General features: G+C 35.1%; 2 protein-coding genes across 2 annotated transcripts in view; both read left to right on the top strand.

Moving 5' to 3' along the window:
* The window catches only part of LOC136038655 (methionine--tRNA ligase, mitochondrial-like), a 63,403-nt gene extending 60,861 nt beyond the window's left edge, over positions 1-2,542 (top strand). The window contains exon 8 of the mRNA XM_065721909.1: positions 2,088-2,542. Coding sequence (XP_065577981.1) covers positions 2,088-2,431 — 344 coding nt within the window. The 3' untranslated portion in view covers positions 2,432-2,542. The remainder of the gene's footprint in view (positions 1-2,087) is intronic.
* Positions 2,543-8,495: 5,953 nt separating this feature from the next.
* Positions 8,496-14,442, top strand: part of LOC136038654 (histidine decarboxylase-like) — a 97,578-nt gene continuing 91,631 nt past the window's right edge. Inside the window, exon 1 of the mRNA XM_065721907.1 lies at positions 8,496-8,565. The gene's annotated coding sequence lies outside the window, so the exon portion shown is untranslated. The remainder of the gene's footprint in view (positions 8,566-14,442) is intronic.

Below are 14,442 nucleotides of genomic sequence, written 5' to 3'. Positions count from 1 at the left end.
CTTCCCCCTCGGATTGAGTCGAAATTTTAGTAAAATGTAGCTTTATGAAATTACACTCTTATGGCTATTATTAGCCGTTCCTATTCATCCATACCATCACTCCCACCTCTCTTCTGAATTTTGTATATTCACATTATGTAAAGTTGACTTACGTGAGAATATACTATTCGATTTGCCATAGAAAGTTCTTTCCAAATATACCGCAAATTGTCGTCAATTCCATTGAGTTCCCCTAAAGAGACTCCAAAACTGTATATCTGTTCCCCTTTCTAAAGAAGAACTTATTCTATGATTCAGCTGAGTCTGATATATATATATATATATATATATATATATATATATATATATATATATATATATATATATATATATATATATATATATATATATATATATATATATATATATGTATATAGAAGGAAAACTATAGGTTGTATGACTATCTTAGCTCTATGACTATCTACCTTAGTTCTTCTGCCCTAGGAATGACTCGTGGACGGAAAATAGATAGACATATCTATTAACAAATGAACTAAAATCCTTTTTATGCAATGAACTGTTGTTCATTGGACTATTTGAACAAATAGACAAATTGGACTATTTGTCTTGGCAGATAGTGGTGATATAATCTTTATATTTGAGGAATACATATGTTTTGATGGCTACAATTAACCATGACTTGATGCCCTCAACTATTCGATTTGTCATTTGTTCGTTTTGTCACAGCTCTTGCTGGGTTTTGTGCAAGCAAACTATTATATTTATAAGGAGAAGCCTGGACGGCTGGCGATATAATAGGTCATTACTGTTTCTCAAAATCAGTCGGGATTATCAGAAAACATGGCATTTCGATGGATACGCACGTGCATAGGGGTGTGGGTATCTCCATATGTTTTGATCTTTTGTTTTAAGTATAATTTACCATTTCCGTGCTTTTTTTCGATTCAGCCTCCTCTCTTAAAAACCAACTCCTTTGTACATATACGCTTTGGAATTTTTAATAAAAATTTTTTCTTGTATTTGTTTTCCAAATTGGTGACGTAGCAAGTACACTTACTCATCAGCAGAAACATCTAGTATGATCTATGGTCACCCACACATTTTCTGGGTTTTCTGGATTTGAAAAAAAGCTAAGCTGAAATTAAGTTGATTCATTTGTTTAAAATAAGAATTCTTGAATTGGGAATTCTCCATAATTTTGTTTAATAGACCAAGTCAATCGAATCCAAATAAACTGCTTGGGAATGTTTAAGATTTGAGGAAAACAAACACGATTCTTGGAATGTTTTGATTACGCTACGCATACTTAAATTGATCACCCATTTGCCACGTGTGTATCTTTTTCCTCTCGAGAGGTAACCTTTGATTTCAATTCTAGAGAGGCTTCCAAAATAGCGTAAACGTTAATCGTGTGTTTTTAACGCTGCATTAAAATGGTGTGGTAACAATTAAATTTTGGATTAAGTATGAAGAACTACTAATGTAGGCTATTCTTGTGCTTTAGACCATAAATTTTATCATGAATTGGAATATTAATTAATACTTCACTTTCATATAACCTATCAAAAAGTGATTCGATCTTGATCGGAACTGCGCCATCAATTTATGAATGTCCAAGATTCCTAGAAGGGTATTTTCAAGCTCTTATGAAATATTTGTGCGTGTTTGTTACTTTTCCTCTAGGGGAAGGGGGCGTATTGAACCAGTGGTGGTAGAATTTTGGGAAAAGTCCCATTCGAATAAAAATTGCCTATTCTAGTGCCCATTTCAAGTAATAAAAAGATTATTTCACTCTAAAGTGCTGTCTGTCATTTTATGCCGCAAAACCAATATTTTGGCCTGGCTAAACTGCCGAGTAGGGCGACAAGCACTTTCTGGACAGTCTTTGTTGCAGACTGGAATTAAATTGGGAAACACGTTGAATGAATTTTCAGAATCAGTCTAAATGTCAAATTCTGGGAATCTCTGGGAATTTTATTGACATAGGTCAGCTGCTTATCTTTAAAATACTAGAGAAAATGTTCAAGGAATGTGCCTAGTCTGATGTATAATTCATTTTTATGTTTTTGCCTGTTTTTTTCATTCAGATCGGTTGAATGTAGATGCTAGTCAAAGAACATGGAATCATGCTGTTTTCACTGAGCAAGTAGAAAAGCGACCACTTGGAGCAGACCAGACAATACTATTTAAGAGAATAGCTGAAGCTCAGCCCACTGCCGCTGCCACAAATAAGCCAAATGTTGCTGCCAATGGACCAAAGAAAGAGAAGCAGGAGAAAGGACCATCAAAGAAAGAGAAAAAGGAAAAGAAACAAAGTGAAAAGAAGGCAAGAAATGCCGAAGCTCTGAAAGAGGAGAAAACAGGAAATGAAGCAGAAGAAAAGGGAGGCGATAAGATGGTTATTGAAACGCCCGAAGTGTTGAAGAAATAGGGATTTCGATTTATTTTGTTTACTATGGAGGGAAAATTCTAAGTTGTAATTTTTTTTCTTCCCAGCAATATTAAAGAAAATATTTATTAAATACCTTTCTTTTGCCTCAAACTTTGTTTAACTTTGTCGACGAGGTCAGTGCATTTGACAGCTGGAAGGGGAATGCCAACTATGGAAAAGACTTTTATAGGCAAATACTTCTTTTTGACTTCAAATTTTATATCTGAAGAGAGTTCGGGAGGTTGAGTCCCAACCAGGGGTATAGCCGTCTTCAGAGATCTTGCAGTAAATCAGGGCCGGTGCGAAGGGTAGGTGAGGCTTCAAAGGATGTTTCCTGAATGAAAAGGGTCAAAAATACAAAATACTGGATTTTCAAGCCACAATTTTTCCATAACCCTCATAATTTCTCCGTAATCCTTTAACTGTTTCATTACAAATCTTTTTCATCAAATGTCTTAAAACATGTAAGTTTGTTTATGCTACCTGGGGCCAGAGGAACAATTCGTGGGAAACATACAAACGAGACTTGGGAGTGTCGGAAAGGTAACTGACTAGATTACCAGTGAAACTGATGTAGATAGAGCTAAGCGACCTACGGACTGTTGCTTATGTTCATTTGTGGTGGACTGGATAAAGAGCCTGGCTGCCACCAGTAGCGTCAATTCAGGGGTGAGTATTTCCTCTTCCCATATTTTGAAGAATACATTTTTGACTCTCGTCCTCCCCCTATATTTTGGTACATTGGCTGTCGCTGCAAAAAAGTAACTAAATTATGTGCGCTCAGTCAAGTTTTTTTTTGTAAGACCATTAAACATCAAAATGATTAAATACCTTACAATCAACATCATTGTCTTAGCTGAATTGTACATTGTAAACATTTTTTTAAACTACTGGAATAATGCTGTTCAGTGCAGAATTAAAAACATATGAAGAGCCCTGTGCTAGAAGCTGATTAGTCACTTGGTTGTAAAATGAAAGCAATATACGAGTTAGAACCACGTAAATACAAAGTAAGTGAGGTTCTAGGACCTCACTCCCAAGATCTGAAAAAAATGAGTCCTCTAAATCGACACTAGTGTACTTGCCTAGTTATGTCTTCCTTGATTTTTTTTTTTCTCTCTTTTAAGGATAAAAATTTCAAATTAAAGGTTTAGAGATCACAATGAAGCAAAATACAGCGACATTAAAAGTTAAAACGAAAAGAAAATACTCCATATATGAAAGGGGCTGTTCCCTCCTCAACGTCCCGCTCTTTACGCTAAAGTTTGACTCTTTCTCTCAACTCTACTTTTTAAAACAGTAAAAAGCTTTAGCGTAGAGCGGGGATTGAGGAGGGAACAGCCCCTTTTCATATATAGAATAATTTCTGTTCGTTTTAAGCTTTAATGTCGCTCCTTACTTTCAGTTAAAAAATTTATTTTTTTTTAGTTTACTTTCTGAATGTTTTTAATTTCTATGTTTAATTTAATATTTTATTTAATATATTTAATTTCTATGAACATTTTAATAGCTTTTAATTCCCGTTAGAATGAGCCCTCTCGCGACATTCTAGGACCACTGGGTCGATATGATCACCCCTGGGATAAAAAGAAACGAACAAATAAACACGCATTCGTGATCTGTCTTGTGGCAAAAAAAATACAAAATTCCCCATTTTTGTAGATAGGAGCTTGAAACTTCTTCTGTAGAGTTCTCAGATACGCTGAATCTGATGGTCTGATTTTTGTTAAGATTCTATGACTTTCAAGGGGTGTTTCCACCTATTTTCTAAGATAAGGCAAGTTTTCTCAGGCTCGTAACTTTTGATGGGTAAGACTAAACTTGATGACTTAATATAAATACTTAAGATCTAAACTTAAGACTAAACTTATATATTTGAAATCAGCATTAAAGTGCGATTTTGTTGACATAACTATTTGTATCAAAATTCCGTTTTTTAAAGTTTCGGTTACGTTTGAGTCGGGTCGCTCCTTACTGCAGTTCGTTACCACGAACTGTTTGTTTTGCTAACGGACCCCGTAAATTTATGACAGTTCATATAATTACTTACCAATAAAATGAATATACCACATGATGCCTTTTTTATGCTCTTTAAGAATATAACAATCGTTTCTACCGCAAATTCCAATTTAAGCACTTTCTGACCTAACCTAAACTAACCTTATTATAAATAATTTTGCATTGAGAAAATTTAGTATTATTTTGTCGAAAAACGACCGATACATCATACTTTAATTGAAAATTCATCATTTTTAAGAGCTCAAAAAGTGCAAGCTCAAATATTTGCGTTAGGAGCTATTCCAATATTCGTAAAGAACATAAAAAAAGCATCGAGTGGTATGTTTACTTTATTAGTAAGTCAATTAAATGAACTATCACAAATTCATCAAGGGCCCTTTTTTAGAGGGTCAGCAGACGCTGAGGCTCAAAAAGGGATTTTTGAGGTATTGTATAGCCTTGAATTTGTTTTACCGAAAATTTCTCCAAATTTAGAAATAAAAATGTTCGGTTTTATTTTATTGAACTCTAATTTAGAAAAAAATTTAGAAATCTAAATTTAGAAATAAAAATGTTTGGTTTTATTTTGTTGAACTCTCGAACTTGGGTTGGACAGACGTTTTCTTGCAATAATGTTTTAAAAGCATACGCCCGTGCGGAATATGCTGGCTTTTTCGCAGAAAAGGTAGTGTATTCTAGGCAAAAAACTTGTTGACAATCAATGAAGAAAATTCGTTTGCGCAAGCCATCATTTGGTATATTAAGTGATATTGCTTATGTTTAAATATTTATAGTAACTAATTTTACAAATTATATTTTGAAATTCGAATTTACTTAGAAAATTTCCCAACCTTTAATAAGTCTGTGTAAAGGAGCTTCAAAATGAATATTGATCTAAAAAAAAACTAGTTGGAGGCTGGCGTAAATTGTGAGTGTCTTTAGCTTGAAAAACGATGTATCTTTACAGCTCTAAGTCGGCACAAAACGCTGTAAAAATGACCATTAATCTAGAAAACTTCTCGTGTCGAATGCTGGCATAAAATAGGCTAGTAATGAATAAATAGGCCAGCTCCATGTCTGCCCAGCCTTTTAAATAACCCTAGGCTCACACTGCTGCATTTTCACACAAACATAATCGTTCTAATGGTTTTTTTTTGCGATCTATCCGCCATCTGTGGTTCGTCCCTGCGTTATAAAGAGATTGACGCATACGTTAAAAAGCTTTTATCTTACCTGTTGGACCGCAAACAGAGAAGACTAGTTTAAAAATTTGAAAGATAGATCATATGGAGAAATTAATTTTAGCGCTAATATGTAAGCTAAACGCGTAAGGAGAACAAAAATTTTAATCATTTTAAACATGGTTAGGTTGTAAAAACAGCGCAAAAAAAGGCTAAGCTTGCTGTAGTTTTTCTCGGTTCCAGTTTTTTCTGATGTCACCGGTTTTGCGTCTTTGCCGCTTTCCCTAGCTGCTTTGCGCAAGAAAATAAAAGGGATGTCAGCGTCCCTTCCAAGAGAAAATCAGCGTAAAATCACTTAGAATGGATGTTAATCTAGGAAAATTCCAATGCTGAAAGCTGGTATAGAATATGCGGGTTAAATACTGGTGGTTTCTTGCGTCAACAACGCTCGTCTGTCTACTCCTTAGGTTCTTAAGTAAAAAATCCTTAGGTTCTTAATCCTTAGGTTCCTTAATCCTTAGGTTCTTAATCCTTAGGTTCTTAAGTAAAAACGAAGTTGATCTTGTTCCTCAGCAAACATTAATCATAATTATTGCGTCTTTGCTTCATTTATTTTTTGGCGCTGGTTCACTCATCTATGCATCAGTGGAAAGGTTGATTACTTTTTTAGATTGCCAAAATTCTTGTGTTGAACCATAAAGCTGGAGTAAAGCCTCCATAACATGAACTTCAATTTTGTACATGCAAATTATTACTCGATGGTGTTTGACTTTTAGAACTTCTTATAGAGATTTAAAGGAGAAAACAGGGTATTAATCACAATGGGATTTAAAAGAGTACAAAGAGGATTTTTAAATTCACATAAGCAAAACAAGTTAAATGTATGTGCTTGGCAATGAGGCAAAAAGAGATCAAAATTGTTCACTACCATTAACTCTAAAAATGTAGTCTCAATATTCCTTTTACTTGTCGACTAATTTAGCTCCCACGGTGAGTGAATTTAGCTCACCAGGTATTGTGCCATAAATTTTTGATGCACCTTAGTGCGGCCCGATAATGAATGCAGGCCTCCTAACTCTTTTAGAGGTGATGGGGAGGGGGATGCATAGTATTTTATCAAAAATTTCCCAGTAGCAAATAGCATAGTAGCCATGTCATCCATGGAATAAATGATTTTTGGATATAGTCCATTGTTATCTATGGAGTTTTGCTCGGGGTCAGTAGTGAAGCACAGGACTGTGTATCTGACTCCCGTCGAAGCATCTCTAACCCTTAAGTGGTCGGGTGAAGAAAAAGTTTTCAGTAAGTGTATTCATCGCCAAGCTGCAGACAGAGCTCGATGAAAATGCATCTTTTCACTGACTTGGTAACCTGGAAGATGTCACTCCGTGTACTGTCAAAAGAAAAATGGTTTGGCAATTCTTGTCCCCTGTCTTGAAGACATCAGGTAAAGTAGGTCAATAAAAGCACACAAGTCTGTGATTTCGACTGGTTTGAGGATGTCACTCCTATAAAAATAGATGAAAATCACAGCATAATGTCCCAGGCCTTGTCGATGGAATCTGGTTTCATTTCTCGAACAGGACCTCTAAGGCCAGGTAGATGTAGACACAATATTTGATGGCCTTCTTCTTGATGTTTGGGGGTCCAGCTTTATATTTTTGAAAAGGGAATATGTATAAGACTCGAAGTCCACTTTTTAAGTGCATAAGACTCGTCTTCTGAAGTGAAATCGGTGTCTAGTTAAGATTTTCAAGATCAAATATCTCGGAATGTTCAATTGGGGTAGCTAGTCTATTACAAGGCAAACACCTATAAAATATTTGAGAATTCCTAAGCATCTCTATCGTATAAAGTGTTTCAATAGCATGCACAAGCAAATGCGAGTAAAAAAGCAAGCTTGTTGAAACGTGTCAAGCTTAACTACAGACCGTAGTATCCCACCAATCACTAATATTTTCTTAAGAGGCACAGACAACCATTAGAAACATAGAGTTAGCTAAATTTCAAGTATTAGTGAGTGTCAAAATGTAAAAAAAATAAAAAAAACAGTTATAATTTTGTTCAGGTGGGGTGTATCAGACCGGCAGACCCCTTGTTGCTTTTATGAGATGCAACGAATTATTTCTGTCCGCAATCCGAGCTTGAATATTACTGAGAATACACAGGGGACCAAATTTCTGAATAACATAAAGAACGTGAGGGGTAAAATCCCATTATACCTGGGGTCGGGTAAACCCCACTTGACCCGTTAAGGGCTAGGATACCGCCATTTTTTTATGATACGCTTAATCGATTATTTTTAAAAATTCAATAAGAAAAATATATTCTAGAATTTTTACCGTTATTGAGAATCTGTTGAATCCCCCTGCCCTCTAACAAAATGACCTAGTATTGCATATGACCATAATAAGAACGTCTGCAGAAATTGTTCTTTTGATATTCCTAATCTTTGAAATTTTTATCAGAGGAACAAAAGTTTTCAATAAACGTTTATTCCGAAAAAAGCGCAGTAGCCTATCTTTTTCAGTTAACACTGCTTTTTACACATTTTTGTGTGGTGGTTTTCCTTTGAGTGAGGGAGCATTACCCCACCCTCGCCCAAAGATGTCCTTTGATCATAGTGCTTCAAATTGAAAATAAGCATAATCCAGTATTTTCCACTCTTCTCTGTGATTTTGCTTTGTTAAATTTCTACATCATTTGTTCCGCTTTACGAGATATCGCAAGGGCACAATGACTGGTTTCATAAAAGAGAATAGTCCGTTTTTCCTCTATTTTTCTTATCATCACTCCCCAGACTGCCCGCTAAAAATGGATCCTGATTGGTTGAGTTGACTGCGCATTCTCCCTTTTTAGCACACATTTATTTAGAAAAGGATATAGTTAGAATGACTTTTTCAAAGACTCGTGTGGTGAGTGGAAGAAGCAACAGGTTTTTGTTTCCAAGGAAAGGTAATCCAGTTCACTTGTTGATTCATAGTATTTCTATGCCAAAGGAAATGAGTGTTGATAATTAAAGCCTCTTCTTATCCATTTTAAACGTTTTGGGATAAGTAGCTGCCATTTAGTCAATTTTGAAATTGTGCCAAATACATAGTTTTTGGCAAAAAAAATGTGAACGCAAAGGTAGCCACGGGAGATGACTGAGAGATAAACCCCTCTTTCCCTCCTAGAAGACCAAAAATACAACATCTTGTGTAATTCGGGAAAATATGACAGTTTCTTTGGGGGGAAACTAAGCCTTAATCCACCCCGGGGAAAAGTTTACAGACTGTCTCCCCGCCACTTTGGATATATTAATAAATACACCTTTGTAAGAGCCACTTTAAGCCCGTTTCTTTTTGATTTTTTTATGGGCAAATCTCTAATTCCACTAAAATAAAAAAAAATAATCTAACTTTAAAAGACGCTGGGCTTAAGATACGCAATAGCCTTCTATATGCCAGCCTGACCAAGTTCATACTAAGTTCCATTTAACAGCACTCGCAATACTGAGTGAGCATACAAATTATTTAAGGCAATTTTTTCCACCAGATGAATCAAAATTGAAATAGAAAAACATGTTGAAATTTATGTTCTTTTGAACATATCATACCAACAAGTACAAGCTGTTTATCATTTTCGCCCAGCCTTTTATGGTAATTATATTTATAAATATGCCTAAAATACATGAATGTGGTGGCGTGAAAACTTTTAAATGTAGATATGTTCAGATGTAGAATGTGCGTGTGTTCAGATGTAGAGCGTGTTAAAAATATAGAGCGAAATAGGGCAGGCGCGAAGAGGATGCGGGGTGAAGGGCAAACTAAATTTTGCGTGGCCCTTGACAGTACTTACCCTGACGATGTTAGGATCCTTTATAGTTATATGGGTCACATTAGGACGTGCCCTAGTATATGTTAGGGAGATTTAGGGGATCAAAGTTATAGTTAGGTGCAATGATTCTTAATTAAAACCTGAAGTGACATGTGTTCAGATTTTCCCCCACGTGTAATTATGAATATGGCCGAAAAAAATATAATGCAATAATTCCGATTCCCTAAATTTCCATATTTGCTCACTAGGTTAGTTTCCGAAATGTCTATGTTTTCCATTTAACAGTTGGTTCTGCTGACCCAAATTAGTCATTGCAGCACCATCTATAGTTGTCAATTTTAAGCTTTTCAAAAATAAACAATTAAAAAGCAAAGAAAATTAAGCACGTTTCCAAAGACTGATTTCTTTTGAATGCTGTAGTACTGGAATACAGACCTAAGCACTGGAATACAGACTTATAAAGTATTCACGATAGCTATTACCGAAAATGCACCTTTTTCGTTTTTTTTGCAAGCGCTTCATTTGAATTCTTCATAGTCAAGAGGGGTAGCTATCTCGTTCAGTTGATACCATTGCAATTCTATCAATTGAACCTGAGAAGTTAATGATCTCCAGTAAGTTTTGATCAAGTTCAATTTTGGAAATCTTCTCCCAGAAGTATTTTCTCAAATTATTCGAAGTCATGATGCGGAGTTGCTTAATATTATACAGAAAGCCAAAATTGCCAACATAAAACTTTAGTTGCTGGAAGTGTGTCTCCAAGAATCCCATTGTCTGGACCACTACCTCCAAAAAATTTGCAGTCTTGAATTCTCCAGGCGTCCGTGCTGTATCGTCTCTAGATTCATACTAAATTAAAAATTGAGTTTATTTTTCAACTTAAAGTTAGGAACAACGTTAAACTTAAAACAAACAGAAATTATTCTGTATTTGAGGAAACTGACTCTTCTTCATCCCTCGTTCTTTACGCTAAAGCTTCAATCTCCTTTAAAAATTCTTCTCAATAAAATTCAACACTGTTTTTGTTTTTAAAGAATTATTAAAGAATTGGGACAAAAATTAAAACTTTAGCGTAAATAGCGAGGAATGAGGAAGAGACAGCCCCCTCATATACGGGATAATTTTTGCTGATTTTAAGTTTTAATGTCGCTGAAAAGAATTATTTTTTTCGTTATTTCTGACCGTTTTTCAAATCATGCCAAGAAATCCCTCATTCCCTGTAAAGCGTGTTCTGGAAATTCCCCCAGAAACTTCCCTCCTGATGGAAAATTCTACCGTGCAAAATAACTTTACCCTCAGAGAATCCTCCCCAAACAATTTCCGTATGCCTACCACTAGTAAATACTATATCTAAACAATGGATAAACTGCCTAACTTACAGCTTTTCCCCCGTGGGCTTTGGAGAGTAATTTCATTCCCAGGGGTTTAGTTATTGAAAAATGGCTATATCAAAATTTTGATTGGATGCCTTTGGGGGAAAAGGGACATGGGAGGGGGGTGTTTGCTCTCCAATATTTTTGGTCCCTTAAAAAGACACTAGAACTTTTAATTGTCCTTCAAATCATCCTTCTCCCAATTACCTAGGACCATTTGTTCAGCACGATTACCCCTTAAAAAAACAACAAAAACAAATAAACAGGCATCCTTGATCCTTCTTGTGGAAAAAAAATATACGAAATCGCTCATTTTTATAGGTCGCTTGACTTTTTGCGGTTTTTCCCACCTTTTCCAAAAATTACGAAAATTTTCTCAGGCTCTTAGCATTTGACGAGTAATATTAAGCGTAACGAATTTCATGTATTTGGAATTAACATAAAAAAACAATTCTTTTGGTTTATAATGAATAACCAGTTATTATCGAAATCCCTTTTTTAGAGTTTTTGTTGCTATTGGACTGGGACGCTCCTTACTTACAGTTCATTACTACAAACTCTTTGATCAAAAACTGCCTCTTTCTTTGCCAGTTATGATGTTCTTTTATAACCACTTTGATGGCGATTTCTAACACAACTTCATTTGCAATGGTAGTTGTTGGTACAAATTCTTCTTCTCTGTATTCTTTTAAAACTCATTTGACCTAGGATGTGTTTAAATGATACATTAAATTGCTAGGTCAAATCCTGCTAGATCCTGGTAATAAAAAACAAGGTTTAAGTTATGAGACCCATGTGAGGTGTAGAAAGCACATGGATTTATCTCTAGAGTTCGCACATACACGACTTGATTTCCTTTTTTCATATTGATGCCATTATCATACTATTCTATTTTTATTTTTACCTAGTTGTGTTGTGTTGTTGATATTTATCTAGTGCCTGTGTCAATCCCTTACGTCCTCCGTAACATTTACTTGTCACGAATGATGATTTTAATGTCTTACCTCCACTCCTTCCTGCTTATAACAAACGTTCAAATGATTTCTAGAAATATACCCCCCCCCAAAAAAACAACAAGGTTTAGAGTTCAACAACTTAAATTCTGCAATCTTACCAAGATCAAAATGTCTAAGACAAGGCCGTATCCAGGGGGTTAGGGGGTTTGAATCCTCCCGAAATGTTCATCCGACCCATAAAAACGTAACAAAAATGAATATAAACGAATTTTTATGCGTTTTTGAAGTTTTTACCCCCTCTCCCCAAAAAAATCGCGGATACGGTCCTGGTTCAAGATAAGACGGACTCTAATAACCGAATTTTAGGTCAATCTTTTTTTACGACAGGTTTCAAAGGACTATGTATATTTTTGGCTTATCATTCAAGCCTTACAAATTGGGAAGAGGGGAAGCTATTTTAGGAAATCATTTATAATTACCTTGTTTGAAATAAAGGGTAATGTTATCGTCCCTATCTTATTCAAGGTAAAATGGGATGAGAACCAACTTGCCTTAGAGAATATTACCCGGGATTCCAAAATAAATAAATAAAAATTGCGAATACTTGCTTCATCTTAATATAATCCATACTTCTTCTACTTCTTCATCATACTTCTTTGAATTTGATTGATTTCGTTGCGACTATACATAATCGACTGCTTTAGGTTGTAACGAAGGTAAAGTTTGACACAAAAGGTGTTTAAACTGCAGCAAAAAGGGGGGAGGGGTGGTAGCCTAAGGAACTTTTCTGTAGGTATGACATAATCGAGAACTATTCCTGTTTCTGTACTTTTTCATCCGAAAAATAAGAAAGCTGAAAAAAAAATGGAGAAAATATCTTCGTTACTTTAACATGCCTCTTCGTACAAAGGCCTCACGGGTCACATGATCTGCAGACCTGGCCTAATAGAATGAACAATGATGCTTTGTGCCTAAAAGTCATTAGCTCTGAAATTAAATGGTTCTAGGAATGTCCTTTTTTAATGTTTTCTTTGGAACACCTAATTTAACAACTTTACATGGAAAACTGGGCAATTATGGAGAAAGAGATATAAACATTATTGACAGCGATTCAGAGTGTTAGAGTTTAATTAAGGAAATGTTTGTAATCGGGCTAATTAGTTTTCACCCGAAATGCAATGGTAGGTTGATAGGAGCAAATACAAAACCCGATACAGGCTAGAAGGGACAAAAGTCAGGACGTGAGGTAAAAAGTAACCTACACTTATGTCAGACACTTATATATATATATATATATATATATATATATATATATATATATATATATATATATATATATTCATATATTCATTATAGAATGTAGGTAACACATATTCTAATTAACCATGCATATGCTATTAGTATGGCACTAAGACAGTACTGCAAAGATGATAGTTTTTCTTATAGTGTGTTATTGTTATTATTGATTTTTTAAACTAGAAAGCTGTTGTTTGTCGATTCAAAAGTCATTTCAACATCAACCGTTTTTATACCTTAAATAAACCCCAAACTTATTGTGGAGCAACTAAGGATGAGGACCCTGTCTCCTATTTCATTCATACCTATTAAAAATAAAACTTGTTGTAGTTATTAACAACCAAAGAATTTATGATGATCGTATCCATCGTCAATTACCAATTTCATGGAAGTCTACTGGTCAAAAGAGACTGAAAACCAACTATTGGCTATTAATTGCATGAAATCAAATTTCTACAATTATTTTTTTCGTCAATTTACTTTGTTGGAATTCAGATTAATTTTCGAATGAGTGTTTGATCAAGTTTTGGCCCTTAATTAGTTTTGATTCAAACAAGCGTGCAAGTAGAATTGAAAAAATAACAAAGTTATTGATATATCTCCCTAAGTTTATATCCTTACTTATATCTAAGACTTGAATCCTTACATGCCTGGCTTAAGAGAATCCTAATGAAGGAGAAAAAAAAAGAAAGAAAGAAAATTTGTTCCCCACCCAAAAGAAGCCAACACTTTTCGACCGCAAAAGAGATAGAACTTTGCAACTGATAAGGAGTCCCTAGACGGTTAATCATTTTGATCAGAAGTTTTTGTCAATCCATTTACTGGTGCTTCAATGAATCTTCAATCGAACCTTCAATCAGCCCTTCAATCTCGACCAAAGCTGTTCTAACAAACTGCTTTTGATGATAATGATTGAGTCATTCAAACTTTCTATCAATCACCATCAACGCTTGACTCAAGCGTCAAACAGGTTCCTAGACGGTCAATCAATTGATGGAAGCTTTTGATCAAAATGATTGACCGTCTAGGGTTTCCTTAAGTTTCTGGGCTAAAGAAACGCTGAAGAACAAAACTAGAAAAGAGTGGGGTCCTGGCTCCTCAAAGACTGGGCCAGATTTTTTTTATTGCGCCAGAACTTGTATTTGAAACATCTTAGGACAAGGGTTATCTTGATTTGCAAAACAAAAACTAAAAAATGGTGTATGCCCTGAAAATTGGGCCCTAAAATGCAACAACTCTTCTTTTTTTCTAAACGGCTTGAAACTTAATACCGGAAGTCCCCTGGCCAAGTGGACCTTAAATTACAATTGTTTTTTTTAGTCTTGGGACCACGGTCCCTGCTCCGAAAATAGGGCCCAAGAAAGGGCAAAATATTTGTTTTCCGACTG

Source organism: Artemia franciscana, chromosome 18 (genome assembly GCF_032884065.1).
Source record: "Artemia franciscana chromosome 18, ASM3288406v1, whole genome shotgun sequence".
NCBI classification, from domain to species: Eukaryota; Metazoa; Arthropoda; class Branchiopoda; order Anostraca; family Artemiidae; genus Artemia; species Artemia franciscana.
Note: the sequence above shows the minus strand (reverse complement) of the source record. Positions and strands in the feature narration are given on the sequence as shown.